The 21,374-nt window shown below is 41.7% G+C and overlaps 1 protein-coding gene across 2 annotated transcripts in view; it reads right to left on the bottom strand.

Annotated features, from left to right (window-relative positions):
• Positions 1-6,866: 6,866 nt before the first annotated feature.
• Positions 6,867-21,374, bottom strand: part of LOC146805084 (pyruvate dehydrogenase E1 component subunit alpha, mitochondrial) — a 101,872-nt gene continuing 87,364 nt past the window's right edge. For both annotated transcript variants that reach the window (XM_085622220.1, XM_085622219.1), the window contains 3 exons: positions 20,377-20,444; positions 19,968-20,076; positions 6,867-7,455 (listed from right to left, as the gene is read on the bottom strand). In XM_085622220.1, the coding sequence (XP_085478346.1) occupies positions 7,291-7,455; positions 19,968-20,076; positions 20,377-20,444 (342 nt within the window). In that variant the 3' untranslated portion in view covers positions 6,867-7,290. The remainder of the gene's footprint in view (positions 7,456-19,967; positions 20,077-20,376; positions 20,445-21,374) is intronic.

The following is a 21,374-nucleotide window of genomic DNA, read 5'->3' as shown; positions in this document are numbered from 1 at the left end:
AACGCCTCCAAAAGATCTGCAAGACCTATTTGTCCGATGTTATGGACTGCCAGTGGAGGAGATGATGTTGGATTTTCCCTCCAACTAGGCAACCATGCTCTTGCAGAACCAAACTAGGAAGGCTTAGAGGCTCCAGCTGCTGGGAAGTTGGTGGCAGACAATTGCTGGCTATCATTCCTATGGGGTTTGCCTGCATAGGATGGTGGCAGATATATGGTTGGCGCCGTGGCATGCCCCTTCCATAGCCACGAAAGGCAGACTGAGGGTGAGGTGTCAATGAGGGGCCCAAGGACTTGGTTGTAGCCCTTGTGTCCCAGAAGCGCTCCAGCACTGAGTCTGCATTCTCTCTGAAGAGACGAATCCCATTGAAGGGAATGTCCATGAGGTTGTTGTGGGCATTCACTGAAAAGCTAGATATTCTCAGCCAGAAGCGGCACCGTAAGGCCACTGTCCATGAAATTGCTCTGCCCAGCGAGACAGTTGCACACAGACCACACCTAATGATGAACTTTGCTTCATTCCTCCAGTCTTTCACTGCAAGGGAGAGGATGGTCCGGGCCTCCTGCGGGACCTGCAGCAGCACTTGCACAACCATTTCCCATAGAGTAAGAGAGTAACGGTCCAAAAGGTATGCAATGTTCACCGACCGCAATGCTAGGCTGGCAGAAGAATTTTTTTTCTTCCTAAGTGTGTCCAGCCTCTTGAATTCCCTATCGGGGGAGCGGCAGGGAACGTGCCATGGGAAGTCGGGGAATGGACTACCAAACTCTCAGGGGTGGGGTGGGGTGTTGGCTCAGGAAACTAGGATCACCAGGCTGAAGCACTTCGGTCAAGAGATTAGTCTTGACCATCACAAAGTGAGGTTGGAGGTCAAGGATCTCCGCTGCCCTCTTCACTACCATTGCATAATACGCTCCCTCCTTCGTAGCCACGGTAGGTGGAGAGCGCCAACCAGTATCTGGAAGGATGTCCAGTCCACTGGTCTCTCCTAGTTCCTCATACAAGTCCAAAGTCTCACCAGGGACTAATACAACTGGTGTTCTAAAAGTTCCAGTGACCCCTCCCATTCTCACACATGCGTGTATGCTCCACAAAGTGCTCAGGCAACAGCCTAGGCCCACTGGGTTCTAACGGCGCTGGATTCGGCGTCGACTGACGGCGTTCTGACTGAGTCACAGGGAATTAGAATGGGGCTGGTGTTGCTGGTGGGCACTGGCAGCGCCGGGAGCATCGAGGGCGGGAGCAGTGCAGGAGAAGTTTGTGATGGCACGACCGGCACCGAGTCAATCCGGATCCAGGATTGGATCCATCAGACCCCACCGAAGCCAAGGCTGGAGCCATCGGTGCGGAACTAGATGGGGCCTCCTCCAAGCCTGCAGGGCCCAAAGGCGCTCTGTAGGGGTCAGCCCGCTCAAATACTCAGCGCATGGCCTTGTAAAACTTTTTTATTTGAGCAGAAACAAATGCACTGCCCACATGACCAAAATCGCTAACTGGATGAATGTCAACTATCTCAAGATCAACACATACAAGATAGAACTGGTGATCTTTGGCAAGAACACCTCATCATGGGACTCCAAATGTTGGCTGGACGAACTCGGACCCAAACCCACATCTACACCAGGAACTTCAGAATAATCATTGACAGCAAACAAAATTGTTTCTTACGTGTAGGAGTAACTTTGCATCTTAAAGAGTTTTCTGGATTCACGTGCTGTGTATTATTCCACCACCTAGTTGTTGAGCCAGGAAACTCCAATATTTTTGTAATACTTTTTCTATTTGTGTTGCTGTTGGGTGTCGACGATCCCCCATTTGATGTTACTTGTGACGTCGTATGCCCTAACCCGGAAGCTCCAGTTTGTAGTCGCCATCTTCAGATTCTTGTTTTTTTCTGGAGGTGGATGGTTGCTTATGCATTCTGAAAATTCTTCAAGCTACAAAACTCCTCCTACAGGTAAGAAACTATTTATCTTTGCAGTGTGAATCTTTTCTGGATTCACATGCTGTGCATAGATTTTATAGTGGTTTTGTTAAATGTGTGGTGGATGGGATGAAGATGAACTTAGATTTGTACACAGATGAGCTGTCTGGTTCATTTGAATTTCTAAGCAGTAGTGTTTTGTGAATGTGTGTACTGATGACCACTTAGCTGCCATTCAGATGCCCTATAAGGGCATATTTGCTAGAAAGGCAATGGTTGCTCCTTTCTTCCTTGAGTGTGCTCTTGGGGAGGAATTTAGTTTTAGCCCTGCTCCTGTACGGCAAAGTCGAATGGTTTGTGAGATCCATCTGGCAATTGTGCCTTTTGTTACTGGTTTTCCTATATTGTTGTCTGCAAATGAAACAAAAATAGCTGCTTTGTTTTCCTGCATGTCTTTGTCTTCTGAATATAGTACATTATTGCTCATCTGGCGTCTAGCATGTGTAACACTCTCTTCCTCCTGATTTGTTGGCTTTTGAAAAAAACTAAGAATTTGTACTGTTTGATTTATGTGAAAGTGTGAATTCACCTTCAGTAAGAACTGTGGCTCTGTTCTCATGACTATCCCACCCTTGCGGACTTATAAATATGGCTCTTGAAATGTGACTGCTTGTATTTCACTCGCCCTGGGAAGTGATGTTATAGCCACCAGAAATGCTGTTTTCAGCGTCAGCTTCTTTAATGTGGCACTATGTAAAGGCTCGAAGGGTGTCTTCATTAATTGAGTTAGTACTACATTTAGATTCTATGTGGGTACTGTTACTCTTCTTGGTGTTGCAATTCTCTTTGCTCCCTCTAAAAAGTGCTTTCTTACTTGTATTGTGAAGACATTTCTTCCTATATGACCCCTTGTGTATGACATAATTGCTGATAAACGTACCTTTAAGGATGCATACATTAGCTTGCAGTCCAGTAGGTTGCGAATTTAGTATTTTTCCATAATAAGCCCTTTTTCTGGCACCATTATAAGCATCTCTTCCATTTGGCTATGTAACACTTTCTTGTTGTTGGCATTCTTGTTTCTCTGAGAACACCCATTATGTTCTAGGGGAGGCCAAGATCTCTGAATTATAAGTTAATATAAGCACAAGAGATGGTTACCCTTACCATATAGTGAACTTTTAACGTCTAATAGGTTAGCTGACTGGTCTCAATATATCTCACAATCGTAGTGAAACTGCACCCTGGTAAATTAGTGCAACCCTGGCATCTCAAGGACATATCAGAAGGATTCTTACCCACAGGTAGCACCAGTGGAATGCTTCATCATCGGACTCTCACCCCCTACACCTAGTGTGAGTCAGCGGGCTCAACGCAGTTTGCAAGGGGAGCTCTTTCTAAGTTAGAACAGGTGCACAATAAAATTGCCCACAGTATCCTAAGTCCTGTCTATTAGCAAGGTCCTTTGGTGAGAATAAAAACAGTGGGATGTTTAGTGGGTATAATGGCCCCTAACAACGATGGGTCAACCTGTATCAGGTGCCACCTAGGGCCAGCAGACTTTGTTCAGGACCGACTGTGTATGTAGAATCCCTACGAAATATAGTTGGCAGGTACTAACTCCTAGTAGTAGTTCACATTTCTACATGGTCATTTAATAAGGCTTCATGAGGTGGTGGGGGTGGGTGATCCATTGTAGGAGTATGGGTGGCCAAGTAGGTGATAAGGGGGGATAAAGTCCCTTGATAAAAGTGTGACTACAGGTATCGCCCACCCCCACTACCTCACAACGCCTTTCTTGTGTCTTTGATTTATTGGGATGTGTAAGTAAGTGTCTTTTATATCTATAGGTGCCTTGCAATCCCCCTTTTTGCTACCGTGGTATGGCCTCCTGTAAAGTTGTCATCTTATATTTTTGTTTTTGTATAAACTTGTTTATGAATCTGAGGTATAGAATTGGGACTAGGGATCAGTCTACTTTTGGTCTTACGAAATATGTTGAGTAATTTCCTCTCTTGACTTCTCTGGGTACCTTTTCTATAGCCCTTTTCCAGCAATCCCTCTACTTCTCTGAGTAGCTGTAATATTTCCTCATTTGAATGGACTTTTTCTTTGGTCCCCTGGTTTGTGGTATCTTGGCTAGTTCTGTGCAGTATCCAAATTTGATGACATTTAATAACCAGTAGTCGGATGTTATCTTCCTTCACTCCTGAAGGAAGTTTTTTTCTGTCTCCCACTGGTGTAGTGTGTGAGAGGGTGTCTCTGTAGGGCAAGTCACTTAATTGTGGGGGTTGTGCCTCCCCTGTGAGGTTGTCCCCTCCCACGTGTTTGTCACCAAAAGGACTGGCGCCCTTGCTGCTGGTACTGCCAGTGTTGTGAGGGTGATGTTGATTGTCTGCTACCTTGAAAACCTTGATGAGTAGTGCTACTTTGGAAACTGCCTTTTCCAGTGCATCTGCATGATGATGCCACACCTCTCCGTATGTTTTCCTTAAATTGCAAAGCTCTCATGGATTTTGCTGCTTTGTTATCCTTCTTGAGCTGTTGCAGCATTTCAGCCACGATGCCTCAGAACAGCTGTTCTCCACTGAAAGGTGTATTTATAATGTTCCCCTGCATCTCAGGTTTGAATCCTGATATTTGTAACCAAGAATGGTGTCTTAATGTTATACCTGCCATCATTTGGCGACTTGCAGTGTCTGCGATGTCTAATGCCGATTTTAGGCATGTATTTGCAATATTTTTGCCTTCCTCAGCTAGGCTTGCCGCTCTTTTCCTATATTGCTCTGGTATTCGTTTCAGGAGTTCTGCCACATACTCCCAATGTTGGTATGCATACTTCTTAAGGAGGGCGTTGGAGTTTGGTATACGCCGCTGATTGGCTGCGCTCCTCTCGAAGTTTCTGTTAATCAGATCCATCTTCTTGCTCTCCTTATCTGGGAGTGGCACAAACATCAATGGAATATTGTCTCTCTTCCTCGCCTCAGAAGTGATGATTAAGTCAGCTGGCACCGTTCCCTTAATGTATGCAGGGTCTTTTGAAGAGTGCTTATATTTCTTCTCTGCCCTTGGTGTCACCACTTTGCATGTAGGAGGCTTCTTGAATGCCTTCCCTCCCTGATCCAGAACACAGGGTAGTATTGGGATGAACTGGTTCCTTGTTTGGGATGGCATTAAAGTCTCTAAGATGAAGCAGGATTGTGTCTTCTCTTCCAGCTGAATTCCATACTTGTCTGCAGTTTTTTAAATAATTTGACTGTACATTACAATGTCAACCGAAGGCCTTGACGGAAAACAGTCAATTCCTTCTTCAGGGTATTCTGTCTAATGATCATGCAATTGAGTCACGACAAATTCTGAGTCGTCTGAGCCCTGAAACACTCCAAAAGTCTCCTCCTTTTCCTGATGGTTTGGTGTCATGGAAGGGTCCATTTCCTCGACCTCCTTCTCACCCTGTTCTTTCAGCATCAAAGCCTTTTGGGGAAGTTTGAAATTCCTTAAGGGAAGTGTTGAGATCCTTCTATTTCTGGATTAACCCTGACATCTCCCCTTCGAGACACCAACTCTTCCTCTCCATCTTCGCCGAGTGTTCCTCGGGGGCGATGTAGATTTACTTTTCAAAGTCGAGGTACCTTTTGACGATGTGTCGGTTAGCACACTTTTTGACTCCTCCTGAGATCACTCTCTTTTCGATGCCAAAGCGTCTCGACTTCTAACATCTTTTGACGAAGTACTCTTTTCAAGAGACCTGCTGAGGCTTCCCTTTGCGCTTTTGAGTCTGATGTTCGAGACTCTGGCAACATTTTTTTTTGGAGCGTTACCGGTCATCTCTTTTTTAGGTCTTTAGAAGTACCCCCTCGATGATTCTCAGGTCAGCGTCAGAAGCTTCTCCCTCTGCATCTTTCAGTGATGCTGTTCATCGTTAACAGACCCAGGTCTCTCAAGGATGGTGTTGGTCTCTGTCCCTGCATGGCGTAATACGCCTGTCTCTGCTTCTCTCTTGCCTTCAGCATCTTTGACACGAACCCCGCACAGGCCTCACAGACTTCGCTTTAATGGTCGAGTGGCAGGCAGAGATTACAGACCTGATGTTTATCTCTCTGCGTAAATTTATGATGGCATTTCGGGCAGAAATAAAAAGGAGTCTTCTCCATCACGCGGAACAGGGTGTCCCCTGTCTGGGCATTCTCTAACCGTTGAGAACACTTCCCTCCACGACAGGAATCTTCCTATTCGATGATCTTCCAAATTTCTCCAACTTCTTTGATGAACTTCTTCTGAACTTTTCTTTTTTCACAACTTGGAGAGCCCACAGCAAAGCACCCAGACCCAACAACGGGGGGAAAAAAAGAATCGGACGCTGGCAACCATGATTGGGATCTCACAGTAAGACTACAAGCCATCCAGAGCTCAGCATCAAGACTCATCCTTAACCTCCCACTCCATATCAGAGCCTTCTCTTCTTGAATACAGAAAGAAGCTGAAGACCTCTCTTTTGAATTACCAACCTAACATATAAAGGGCTAGTTGTATGTATACATACATACAACCCGTCCCCTCCCCCGTGCCCCCGTCCCCCCGGTCAGCACCGGGATACCACCCATGCGGATGATCGTGCACTTTACAAATACACATAACATTCCTAGCATTACCATCCAGTACTTTCCTGGATGATATCTTGAGATGTGAGAAATGTGAAAATGAAAAAAATAATATTCAAAAGATAGCTGATCTTTTTTAATGGAAGAAACATTTTAATAAGTGAGGCAAGAAGCACTGGAAAAAAGGGATTACTTTTCAAAATTATTACCACAAACTCCACAGTATCAACTCGAATTACAGTACTACTCATTAATATATTGTTAGGGTATTTTAATACCATCAAGCAATGGCTGCTTGGCTTTCATTGTTAAAAAAGATTTTCTGAAATAAAGACAAGCAATTCCTTTCCCATCAAAGTTTAATGATTTAATGTATAGGTAAGTGACATGATTCGTAACCAATAAAAAGAATAGAATTTCGCTGTGTTAATTTTGTTTCAATAAATAAATTAGCCCAAAGGCTTTCGGAGCTCAATTATCAATTAAAATTGTGTCCTTGGCAGAACCACAGTCCTTTTTGTACTTCTCTTAATAAACGTTCATCAAAAACTTTGCATATTTCCCCAACAGGTTTAAATGAGCAATGATCCAGAAAATTGCAGATTTTGTAGCACCAATATAAAGGTCTTCAGTCCTTAAACTCTATAGTAGTAATACATTTAACTTTGACAGCAGGTTCTTAAGGAGATATTAAATGAACTGAGAATTTATACGGCGATAGCAATATTGTAACAGACTTCAATTGAATTTGAAAAGGCATGATGTTTAGCTGACAGACTTGTACTTTATCCAAAGATTTGACCCGCGCACATCAAAGGGTGGCTCGTTGGCAAAGATATGGTTACCCAGATCTTCTAGAGCAGGTTCTGGGTCTGTGGTGGCAAACTGTGCAGCTTCTTCAATCTCTTTTCTTACTTCAACATCAATTTCCTGCAAAACATGAAAATGCATATTTAGCCTTTTCAGAAATTAGCTCAACCCCAAACTCTGTTACAAAGTCTTTATGATGTTTGTAGTGTGAAATGTAAACCTCAACAATTGTAAAACATTTTTCCTGAACAAAAAATGATTATCGAAAAAGTATCAAACTTTGAAATTGTAGGTTGACAATGTGCCAAAAAACAGGTTTATTTTTTCTTCTTTGTTTTTTTAATGAAATTACCATACAAAATCTATAAAGCAGCATGAAATTATACAAAACATAATCGGTATAATCCATATTTCATATACTTATATTCATAGCTTAAATAAATTAAAAAGTGCATCACATATAAAAGCACAAACCAGCAAGACTATTAAAGAATACTACATTTATACATGGTCATAATAAGACGGGAAAACAGTGGATTTCCAGAAAATGATCCGTGCCAAATTCTTCACAAATTACAATGTTCCCGGTTGCATCGTAAAATCAATATACATCCCACAGATATCAACAAACTGGGGCCACCACCACTGCATACGAGAAGGATTGCGGTCCATTTAAGCCATTGTAACACAATCGTGCTATAAGAGTAATACAGAACACCAACATACACTCTAGGAATTTTGAAAGAAAATCCAAGTAAAATTAATTTGGAAAAGGGAAGAAGAACAATACCAAGTAATTGACTGGATCTTGAAGTTGATGATCAATAGATGACCCCTATCAGCCTCCATGTATACGCAGCATAAGTATTAAGAATTTGCCTGTGAACCCCAGGCATATAACCTTTTGGGGGTAGAGCAAAGAACTTGATTTTATACGGATACCGAAGTCTGGAAAAATTCAGTATTTTGTGCCCAAGGGTAATACTTGAATGTATCCCCCGCCATGCTCAACAAGTGATTCTTAACCTTTTGACTTCTGTGGGTTCCCGCTTAATCATTACTGGAATCCAGGGAAGCTCCCTGAATAATTATTGGAATCTAGGGACCCCCACAGAGTCATTACTGGAAGTTGGAGAACCCAGCCTTAGCAATTTCGATGATTTGTTCTACAAAACAATACACAAATGATGTAATATTTTATTTAATTCACGAACAAATGCAAAAAAAACAATATAAGAAACGAACAGGAATAAACCCGAGATGCATAGTCTACCTATTCCTTATCAGTGAAGCCAATATATAAATTAAAATTTTAGAACATATTTTAGAATCATTGTTGATAAGTGATATCTGTTGATAAGAGCCACATAACCTGGGAGCCTTATCTCTCTTCCAAAAAATCACAAAGTATGTCTCCTCTAAGTGGGGAGTAGGGCAGCTTTCATGTCAAACTAATGATTAAGCTTATAAATACTAGAGTGAAAATAGTGGAGAAAACCCTCTAAGATTCAGAAGTATAAGTAGGCGAGCAGTTATGCTTATACAAATGGCAAGAGAAGGAGTAAAATGTTTTTAAGATTGGATCCATGCCCTTACCTTCAGCCCACTTAGAGACAAGAATAACCTTAACAAAATTATTACAGGCTCATTCTTTGACTGGAAGTACCAAGATGTGACCCATGTTCTTGTCTTTGTCAAAGCAGCTACGTCGTAGGTTACAAGCCACCTAAGTCCATGAACTTTTTTGAGCAACATATTGACTGTCTCTAGTTTTTATTTATAAAGTACCCTCTTCTTTCAGGTGGCGAGCACAATGCTGAATTAGATTCCCATGTTAGATTTCTAATATTCGGATGGAGTCTCAAGGTTATTCTATTTCCAATTTGACAACTCCAACCCTTTGGAAGATAAATCTGAGGATAGCACCACTAACCATACATTTTTGAGAATCTCACAATACTCCAACTGAAGCAGAACGCTCATTCCTGTTAACTAAATCTTTCAGAAATGTTAGTTGTGCATGTATGGAAATTCGCAACTGTGAGCAAATTTCTATTTAAGATTCACTTTCTTGGAATTAGCTCCAAGGCCGAATAATATGGAGATAGACAAAATATTAGCTGGTTATGGTCAGACTGTGCTTGGTTATAGGTGCACTGATATAAGATGTGAGAATTTTATACAAAGAAACAGCCACACATTGTTCTTAATAAGGGCACAACATTTACCTGGATTAGCTGCTTTGTAACTCCGGGTACATTAAACTGAAGCCAATGCAATAGGTCAGGATCATGCTTAGTCAAATGCGTTTCCTGAAGGCGCACAATTTCTACACCTATATAGGAGAGTTCTTACCGAACGCTGCACATTTTTGGTATATTTCTGAAACCTGTTACATTCAATATATAAACAGAAATACCATTCTCACGAATATCATTAACTTCCTAGGTTAATTTGAATCTAAGACATTCTCAAAGATGGATGAGCAGCTTTAATAAACAATTTTTTCTTACCAAAACTGCACCTCTATCCAGCCCTTCGCTCTGCTACCTACACTGCTGGTACTCCCCACGCACAAAAAGCTATTCTCTTCCCCCAACCTCTCTTCTGAGGTTTTACTGGCCTCCTGGGAAGCCAGGCTAACCCCTCCATTCTAAAAGAAAGAAAGAGAGCTTCAAGTAATCAGTGGCTAGGGAAGAGACAATGCTGCCCCCTCATCTAGGTATAATACCATAAAGAAAGTATAAGCATGATTAAGTCACTCTTAATCAACATCAAATGTGCCCTCTTGTGACCATAGGTCTAAATATTTTTGCACGCATCTCTGAAGTATATATGAACATATGATTGTCTCAAATTATTTACAGTTTGGCCGGCTCCTTCTTCCTAGAGAGGGTTTGTCATCCAAATGAACTGAAATCAGCTTTAGCCAGTTTGGTAGGTACTGCAGGTTGATAGATGAGCTGGCCAAAGATGACGTTTCCCACATATCAGAATTGCTCATGGGTGAGATCTTACTGTCTTTATATTTTTGAAATGCAAATCTATGTGCCCCCTGAATTTGACAATTAATAACCCTGTCCTCCAAATTAGGAAAATCCTTCTAGAATAACCATATGATAAAGCCTCTGGGACTTACTCCCTCAGCACTTTGTTATATCCAGTTTCTTCCATACACATTAATTCACAGATGAAGGCTAGACTGGGTTTTTGACTACAGTTTGACGTAGCACAGTAAAGGGGATGTATGGATTTATCTATGGAGCTGTTAATTTTCTGCGGAGTGTAAAATGGCACTTCTGTAGTGGGAGTCAATTGGTTTGTAGAGTTGTTCCATTATCATACTCGCTCAAGCGCTCCTTGATGAGACACCTCAATCTAGCTTTTTTCTGTCAATGGCTTCTACCCAAGTCTCCTATCCCTCCTGTGCACTCCTTCTAGCATCATTTTAGCTCAGGTCTCAAGTTCTTAATTCCTGATTTTGGATCTTGTATATGGCCTGAGTTGGAACCTGAAATCCATGGAACCTGGCGAGTGGAATTAGGGCCATATCTCTCAGAAAGGACATTATTGAAAGTAACTTGTTCTTATAATGCATGCATACTCCCATATTTTTTATCATGTGAAACCCTCCCAAAGCATGCTCGGAAGCTGGTTGAGGATACCATCAGGGAGATTCATAACAGAAAGGAGTGAAGAATTGCTCTCCTAATCATAGACTTGGCAAGCACATCCGTATTTAGACAATAGTGCTTAGAAATGTAACGTAAAGAGGACCAAGTGGCAGCTTAGCAAATTGTCTGCACTTAGACTCATTGTAAAAGAGACCAAGTGGCAGCCATCCCCCCGACTGACTGAGTACAAAGTCCTTGAAGTGGAGAATTTCCTATCAACTAATAACAGTGCTTAAACTGAGAAAGGGATCAGGAGATGGTATGCCTTGCGTAACCTGGGACCCTCCAATCCTATGAAGATTTTATGATCTACTGTAAACAGCAGTGGTGTAGTGTAGTGACTGAGAGCCCTCCTGTGGTTCAACATATGCAATTTCTCCTCATCCTTCGAAGGGTGATATGGAAGAACACGGGCAAGGTAATCTCCGGTGAAAACAAATACCTCATGCCACTTAACGCAGACCGGGTGGCTTAAGTAACTTTGCCAGTAGAAAAAAATAGGTCAATGGGATGCAAGCAGAAAGGGCTCACAGATCACACACACACGTCTGTCCTATGGAACCAAAGAACAATAAACGTCTGGTGTCTGAGGTGTGCTCCACTTCCATTCAAGGAAGCATCTGTTAACTACTGTCAGCTGTGGCCAGGAAGGTCAAAATGGTTTATCCACTAGTTTATAGTCTGTATTAGTGGAACGAAGCAGGCTAATGTCTTTGAAGCTGCCATAATAATGCTAGTTTCACTGAAGATGCAGAGTCATTGAAGAGCTCTCCTGCAAAGACAAGCCTGAGGCAACAGATGGGCCAGATAGCTCAATATTGGTCTTACTGTTTGAGACAAGTTGGTCGCTAATTTCATGACAATGGTCTGAATACCGAGAAGCCGGTTTGTTGGTAGGAATGTTCAAAAGCGGATCTGTTGATATGGCATCAAACACTTCTTTTGATTTAGAGAGAAAACAATCTTGTGCAAAAAGACAGGTTGTGTTAATTACTGTCGTTCAGTAATAATTCTAAGGTTGCTGCAATAATCAAGCATTCATCGGGATAAGGGTACAAACACACTGCCCTGCACTGTAGAAGTTCCGTCACCTCAGATATCACCTTTGCAACCACACTCAATGTTGAAGCCAGAGCAAAGGGAACAGTGAAAATTAGAAATGGCAGTCTCCACCCTTGAGCGATCAGATTTTGAGTTAGTTGCCCTTGAGGTCTTGTGCCAGAAGACCAATAGCTACTACTAAATCATGTGACTATCTTGACATTTTCTACCATAAAAATTGTTGAGGATGCTCAGATCTAAAATGGGACGAAGATTCCCCCCCTCCCCTTTGTTCAGAATTAGGAAATATCTGGAAAAGCAGTCATTGTCTTCTGAGACCGCCGAATGTTTAATAGACCAGTAGGCCAGAAAAGGGGGGTAGGTGTCCTGGGGTGACAATACTATTTTGAAAGAGGGCTGGGTGAAGGATGTAGGCAGCAGTGGTTATCATCTACTGGATTATGAAGTTGTAGGGTATTGGGAGTTGCCAATAGGAGCGTGGAGGCAGCAGATCTTGCCCTGTAGAGTGTTCCAGTTTTGCAGCTTGGACCAAATGAGAAGGTCCTTTAATGCATTTATTATTTTAAGGCGGTAAGTTAATAAGAGGGGCTAGTCTGGAGCAGAGATCTCGGCTTTATTTGTACAGTTTACATTTTATTTGAAGATATAGTGGCCCTTTTTTTTGCAAGGCTCTGTGTAGTATGCATAGCGCTTTGAACATTGATCTTCTAACTATGTGTAGCCGGTGGGGTGCCCATAGGATTGGTGACATGTTCCCTGGGGTGTAGGCAGAGGAGCAGTCTTGCTACAGCATTCTGAATTTGTTACCGTTTACATATAATGAATCCTGGAGTGGCAAGGTAATGCCATTGGTTTAGACGAGCTGCGATATTATGAGGGGCAGAATGGTCATCAGCTTTTTTTTATATCAATTGTATGGTAAAATCCAGCATAAGATTTTCATGGTGTGATGGGTGCATTTCTGGACTTTGTTAACCTGTCTTATCAGGTAAAGGTTTGAGTTCATGCCCACTCCTAAGCTCCTCACCTTTCTTGGTGTGGTAGGAGGGGTGTCAAATTTGTTTGGCCATATGTCTTGAAGTTCATGTTTGTGGTATTGTCTAAATGTAATGATATCTGTTTTTGTGGTGTTAAGCTTCAGTTGGTTATTAATCCTCCATGTATTTATCTATGAGTGGAGGCAGACATTCAGTCCATATTACTGTAGGCTTCCAGGACTGCACAATTTTAGGGAGATTTTGTGACATTTGTTTGTTTCATGGCAGAAAGAAATGATTACAAATGTGTAGTTCCCGCTTCTAATCGTTAGGTGGACTGATCCCCCCCTGGAACTCGAGATGATATGCGCCTCTTACCCTCAATGTGGCACTGCCGAATTTTATGTAATTACACATGCTTTGAGGCCGCCAAGAGAATCTTTGCCTTTTGCCTGAAATATAGGAAAGCAACAGCTAATTCCAACTCCAAAGCAGCAAGTGCATGCCAACAGTGCTCCCCAACTTGGAGCAAAAATAGTACAAAACCTAGCCTCAGAATGGAAAAAAGGTTAATTAAGGCTGAAATATCGCCACACGGTGAAGTCTAAAAGGTAATTTAACAGGAAAAGAAACCATATGATATTAGAGGACCTCACACACGTGAACACTATGTAAGAAGACAGAGTAGATTATTGGGATAAATGCCAGATGCAAAAATCATTAAAAAATGCAAGTACTGTTACCGATTGAACCAATTATGACCAATTTCTGGAGGCAGTCCAGAGATGAGCTGACAAGCGGTTTTAAATCCCCTTGCACAATAAGGAAAGTCTCATAAATGTAAGATGGATGTGGAGTTATAAAGATATTGAAATTCTTAAAGTAAATATCACAGCCAAGAGGAAAATCTTGTAGCGAGAAGAGGACTATAAAACAAGGACATATTATTAAATAGAAGGGCGCTTAGATCTTGAAAAGTGGTTTACATTAATTCAGATTAAAAAAAAAACCTGGCCTGCGACCTCTAAACCTGCAGCCCTGGAAAGACAGAAGACACAAATGCAAAATATTTGCAGAGTGCACGTTACAGGAGAAAAGAGACATCCTGTATGGAAAAGAAGCAAGTATCTAATTAAACACAAAACTAAAAAGAAAACAAATCTGGGTAGTGAACTCTCAAACCAGTCTAACACCAAAGGCAACTTCCTCATGTTTAAGTTGCGAGTTTGTAGTCAGTAATTATTCTGGGGTTAGTCATAAATTGCTAAACTCTAGCATTCATGGAAGCTGTGTTATCAGATTAGCTTTAGCCTGTTACTCATCCTTACTTAGACATTACCAATGCAGGGGGTCATAGTCAAATTATCACATTTGGATCCAAAGATCTGGATGTCTTTTGAATACATACTGTGTACGGTACATCCACAGGGTGCCACGGAAGAGGGTCATGGAGATTTCAATCCAGGAGTGAGACATTTAAAAACACAGTAGATATATGTTTAAAGGCGCAAAACGTTTCAGACTGTATAACCAGTCCTGTGACATTAACACCACCTCTTTTGAGCATGGCTAACAGGGAGGAAGTGCTCTTATTGAATTACATCTAGAATCACAAATTAGCTTACTAAGAGCAACCTCAGGGCCTACTAGAATATCATGTCTCTTACTAGAGTATCTGGATGGGGGATGCAATATATATAGCTGTGGGCACCTACATGCTACTCTACAGGTACCCGATTTCACATTTGTAAGGCTTCATGAGTTGATACAATTTGATATAACAGAGAAAGGAGAGACCATTTACCCAGAATGCTCTCCAAGACAATTGAAGTACCTTAAAATGGAATTAACTACAAATAGATAGGCAATGGTTTCTTCCGTTTCCCAGTGTCAGATGTTGGCGCACTACAAAAACTTCCAATGGCATGGGTAGGAAGAACGATCTCAATAAGAGTGAGTGACAAAACCAGTGTAAAATCATTTCACTGTTCAACTACTTTCTAAGGTGTGTTGCTATGAAAGGAGGGGTCCCAACTATAGCTATTCTTAGCTCTTTTGAGTGCAATGCATAGACATTTAAGTCACATGGAAAGTGGTATTGCTAGCATACAGCAAACCAACTCCATCAACAGTGTTTTAACCCAACTGCCCAACTAGATTATTCAACCTCATTCAGCTGAATGTCTCTTGAGATGTAACACTTCCTACCTTCTAACTCCAGCCGCACCACAGGTTTGGCATCTTGTTCATAACTTTAAACATTATGATTATATGTGTGCATGCCACAGGCTAAAGTCCTATGTATACACTACACAGGAGAGGGAATGGGTGGAACCTCATACTGCCCCACAACTAAGCAATACTGATGAGGGCAAACTGGCCGAAATACACTAGATTGACTCCCTCTTAGAAGAAATATGGGATTTGTTTCTTGGCTGTCTGTCTATCCTAGCTCTGTCTAGTGATCATTTTAACAGCCAATAATCTACAGTACTGAAAGCAGCTGAAAACCAGAATATAAACTACCCCAGGTCTAGACTCCATAGTAGCCTTACACATCCATTAAAGCGGTCTAAACCTCAAAGCAATTTGAAATCTTGATTGGTTGTCAGAACTTCACAATGTGTTTATTACAGTCTGCCCCACACTTGTCATGACGTTCCTGACATACGGGTAGATTTGGCATGTTTGGAACTTAAATTTACCATTTACACTAGAAGAAGACTGGAACTGTTTAATAGTGGTATAATCATTGCATCTTTTATCAATCTCTGTCTGTAGAACAGACCAGCAATGTGAGAGGCAGTAGTGCTGATTGCCTGTCTCAGATATTTTGCTGGCGAGAAAGGGGTGGGGATCAAAGTGTGAAAAAAGCTTGTCATGCTGGCTTTTCTCATTTCTGGGGACAGCCTTTCTCAAAGAAATCATTCTACATCCAGTTTCATCACTCATCCCCACAATTTCCGACATATAATTTGCTTTTCTATAGGTCCTTCTTTTTTTTTTTAATGTAACAGGACCCATTTTTTCATTTGATGACCAATGAAAAACGTTTGTTACCGAACTGATATTTCTTTTCTTTTGTAAGTGTTATGTCAACAGAATACAAGTAGGTTTCACAAGAAAAAAACGGATGCATTAACATTAAATGTATGGACGGGCTACTCTTCATTGTTTACGACTTGTGAATTAATCAAGCACCTATTCTGACATTAATTGAAGGCTTGTCATAATATGTGTGTTTGGGACTCTTACATGGCAAAAGAAGAATAAGTAGTTTGTTACCTACTAATAGATTTTAAACAAGGTGTATGTGAAGAAAATGGCATGATCTATGGTTAATGAGGCTACATAATGTTTTGAGCATAAATGTCAGTGTGGCCCCTTTTTGCTCGAAGAGTGGTCTTTGAGTAAGCAGTATGCCAGCCATCTTGTAGCATGTCTGAATAGCATGGACTATCTACCTAGCGATGGCTTCCCTGATGACCGGTGCGCTCTTGTTGCTTGGCATAAATGAGACTGGCTTGTTTTGCTGATGTTACTTGTTTCTTTTAAGAAGAACATGATTTCCTATATTACGTCTAGTGTGTAGACTCCTTTCTGCTTGTGTGTATGGGTTTTAGAAGAAGATTGATAACTGCAATGTTTGGTTGACATTTAAGTGAGTGTTAACCTTTGGGAGAAACTGTGGGTTTGTTCTCATAACCACCCCACCCTCGTTCACTTGCAGGTGGGGTTCCGGTGTTGGGAGTGCTATGAACTCAGCAACTCCTCATAAAGAAGTGACAGCATATAAGAAGCCTGCCTTAAGGGTTTGGTGTTTGAGATCTACTTTGTGCATTGGCTCGAATGGGCTCATCATTAATTTAACATCAGGTTTAGGTTCTATAGAGGTGAGGGCCTATCTCTTGTTGCAGCTATTCTTTTTGCCCCTTCAAGCCTCCTGTAGGTGTCCGAGCTTTGACGGAACGTATTCCTGTGAGTTTTCTAGTGTGTGTGACTAGGGTGGAGACATGCACTTTTATAGAGGTGTAGGATAATGATTTGTCTAGGAGATGAGTGAGGTATTTGATCACAGTGAACTCCTGTGCCCATTAGTCCTTGACTACCTGTTTCTTACAAATATCACCTACAGTCCCAGCTCATGTACCATGACGGTTTACCGACCGAGAGAGCGGGCCCCCCTTCCCTGAGCTGTCCCCAGGTTGAGGTGTGGCTGCTTATCCAACATTTTGGGTAGATACAGTAAAATCAGACAAAGAAAAATAGGATTAATGGTTTGGTATCACCATCACGTTTCTTTCACTTTGTTTTAGCAGCAGCATTAGTCCTTTCTGGTCCTGACAAAAGCCTAGATACTCTCTTAGATCAAGCAGGCTGAAATATGTAGACCTTCTTTTGATACCAAGCACTTTAAATCCATACTGCTTTATGCACTGCTTTTTAATCCTACCAGTGCGAGCAAGTTAATAAATAGTTTTGTTTTGCTCCTACTATGTAGTTTTAATCTCATATTGAGGGAGTTGTAGACCTTAGTTGGACTAGGTTTTCCCACTAAGAGGAGATACCCATATTATGAAGCATGCCACCTATGGTGGGTGAGGGCATTCGTCCTAGAAGGGATTTCTCCCATACGGAGATTTTGTGAGACACCAGCTCGTCGCTTCGCAGGCTTCTTTGTGCTAGCACAGACCCGAAAATGTTTAGTGTTATATTTGTAATTGTAAAGGGGATGCTTTCCTTGCAGGTCTTTAAACCTTCTCCCTTGGACCATCTCCTAATTGTTTGGGTTATGCACCTGTTGCTTACACCAACGTGTAATTCTGTTCTATTTTGTCAAGTAGCACCTTATTGTGTTTCCTCTTCTGGCCTCCTTGAGAACCTCCATGGTCCTGTTTGGTAGAGGTTGGTGGCCAAACTCTACGTCCTCTGGAACCAAACTCCTAAGCTGAGTATTGCTGGCTCTGGGTGGTATATCGGATGCCCATTAATAGTTAACAAGTCCTGTTGAGGTTGCAATTTATTACTCTGCCATCTACACCAGCTTCGAGAACCATGTTTGTCTAGCTCACTGTTGAGTGATCAGTTTTAGTATCATGGAGTCCTATCTGCATCTGTTCAGCACGAGATGTATCATTGGAGTTGGCAGAAAAACGTACGCAAATGGCCCTGATCAGTCTATGAAAAGGGCTTAGGTGAAGGTACCTACAAGCAAAGCTTTGGCATTTTGCGTTCACCTGTGTTGGGAAAAAGCTATCTGTTGTTCTCCCTATTTGTGGAAGATGATGTTCACTATTTTTTGTTTTAGTCCACACTCATGTGAGGAGTTTTCTTGTCTGCTTAGCCTGTCCGCTTCCCAGTTCACTTGGACTAGAACAGCTACTAGTGATATCCTCTTTTTGATGGCTCAACTCCATATGTCCAGACCTAACTAGGAGAGCCCATGTGATTTTGTTCCCTCCTGTTTGTTGAGGTGGAACGTTGTTGTTGTTGTATTGTCTATTTGAATTTGGACCACTTGCCTCGTGCCCGGTTTTTTAACAGCTTTCAGCGCCACAAAAACTGCTTCTGTTCCAGGATATTTATGTGTTTGACTGCTTCTTCCGGGCTCGATGGGCCTTTAATGTGCTGTTTTGCCACGTGCATCCTCCACCCTGTGTTGAATGCCTCCGTCGTGATGGCCACTGAGCGAGTTGGATGTTTGAAAGGCCTGCTCACCGTGATGTTTTTTGTGTTCCACCACTGAATCTTTTTCTGTACCTTTGCAGTGACAACAACTAAATACTCCTAAATGCCAGTTGTCTGTAACCACTGCGCTTGAGGCCACTTCTGAAGTGGACTCGTGTAACTGTGCGTGAGGTACCAGGGAGAAGCACAATGCCACCATTCCGTTTATCTTCCCACCTGTCCTCACTGCCAGAGACAGCCCCTTCCGGCAGAAGCAAGCAGGCTGTACCAGACCTAGGGTTAGCAAATTCTTAGCCGGTGCCATGGCGAAACGTGCCCACCTCTGCTTTTCCCTTGTTTTTTCTGAAATGGAGCACACGCATAGCAGCCCACTGCGCCATGGTCTTTTGGCAGACAGAGGTTGCATACTTCGTGGCTGTCCTTTTGGAAGTACTTATGGTGGCACTTTAGTCAATATCAATGGAGGGGTTATGTTCCATCCCTCACCTTCATTGTACAACCACTCTTGACAGTTGTTTTTGTCAGTGGAAAAAATATCCTCTCTTCAAGTTGTCAGTGCAACAGTTGATATTCATTCGGTGTCTGTTTTCCACCCAAAATCCTCAGTAAAAAACGTCATGATTTTTGAAAAATCTTCAGCACCTTCGCTCTGCTTCTGGACTAATGGTGAAAAGAAATCTGAAGAAGAGACCAAATAAACAGGATTCCGGGGTGGGGGCCTGATGTCAAAGAACGAAGGACTAGTACCCCAAATGGTTGACACTGCCCAGACACACACACACACACAAAAAAAAAGAGGACTACCAGAATAATTATAATTTCAGACCTACCCCCTAGAGGGCGGAATAATACGCAGCATGTTTATTCACAAAAGATTCACGCTCGTAACTAGGTTTTACAAAGGAGAGGCACACATATGTGCAGCAATTAAAAATAAATAACAGTAACGGGGTACATCAAAGGCTGCCCAGGTTAGCACAAACAAATGCCTTTACCAAGCTTTGAAAATAAACAAAGCAAAAATAAGAGTATTAAAGTCTGGAGGACTAGGAGCAAACTAAAACTTGCGCACAACATTAGTAATGGCAAACCAATAAATCACTGATCTTCATTCAAAATGGCAGACTGTTTACTTTCAACAGACTAATTTTACCCACAAGCTTTGTAAATTCAAGATAAGATTGATAAGGCTATCAACACCAATTCCATTTTTATAGGCAAACAACAATACCTTTAATTCATCGACGCTCGCAAGATTGTTATTTAACATTCTGTCTTTGAGCAGAGTTATAGGGTCGCTTTTACTTCTTACTTCTTGAATTTCTTCTCTTGTGCGATAACTAAGAAAGAAAAGTACATATACAGTTTATGTCGTTAGAGAAGCACTTAATTCACTACCTGTTTTCCTTAAAGCTATTCTGTCAGCACTCAAAGTGTAGAAGCATAATGAAGCAATATAGGTAAAAATGATAGAAACATTGTATTTAATCTAACTAATACACCAAGCCCAACAGTCATTTAACATTATCAAATCTATGTCCTTTTATTCAATGTTCTCCTCTTAAATAAAGAATGACTGCTTAATGGCACCTCTTATGTCCATGGCATAGATTATACACTGTATCATAAATCAATCTTACCTGACTCCAGGGTCACTCATGCTGTGTCCATGGTAACGATATGTCTGCAACTCCATCAAAATAGGACCCTGCAAGTAGCAAAATATAACAAATGTTAGCACAAGAGTCTTACCCAGGAGGTTTGTGGATCTAAAAGAAACTTCAACTCATCTTTTGGGCAGCACATTAAAATGTTATGTACGCTCCTATATGTTCCTTGAAGCTTGGAATAACAACAGATTTCTACATTTTGATTCAAGAGAATTCATTTGACTTTAGAAATTAGCTAAAAAGAGGAAAAGCGTTGTTTTCCATCCTATCTCTTTCCACCAAAACAGATAATGAAAAGAAATAATCTTGGGCCCAAAAAATGACTTCAATAGTAACAGGTACACATAGTCAATTCTTCCACAGCCAATTTATTGAATGGTTTGTTGTTAAAACTGTTTTATGTATAAAGTCTGATTGTGAAAGAAATTATCCTTAATGGACTTTGCACAAGAAATGGAAACTTGTCTTATGTGCCAAGAATCACCTCCACGATTACTTTTCCTTACGTCCTTCGCAAAGAAAAGAGCTAGTTTAATTTTGTTTCACCTTACAACCCTTTTTGGGTCTCACGTAAGATGGCTCATGCGCTGTCTGAGAGAAAATTTGTTAACTTATAGAAGCTCCACTGATTGGCTTTGCTTGGCCTCATTGTCCCTCATTTGTTTATTTGATGGGTTGTGTGGGCTTTACTTTTCAGTCATGACTTTAGACAAGCCTTATTGTGTCCTTACACGCTCAAAACTGCATGCGTTTTCCAGCCATATTCTTTGTGTGTTTATCTGCCCCACCCCACTCTGTGTTGCTCTGTCTCGCCATGTGCTTTTCTGCCCCAGTCTCCGTGCTGTTCGGTTCTGCAGTGTGCTTCTGTGCTTTCCCCCCGATCTCCATGTTGCTCTGTCTCAGGGTGCTCCTCTGCCCCCACCCCAGTCTCAGTGTTGCTCCATTTCACTGTGTGCTTCTCTGTCCCT

The sequence above is a fragment of the Triturus cristatus genome, chromosome 8 (assembly GCF_964204655.1).
Source record: "Triturus cristatus chromosome 8, aTriCri1.1, whole genome shotgun sequence".
In the NCBI taxonomy this organism is placed as follows: Eukaryota; Metazoa; Chordata; class Amphibia; order Caudata; family Salamandridae; genus Triturus; species Triturus cristatus.
This window is presented reverse-complemented; position numbering and strand designations above follow the sequence as displayed.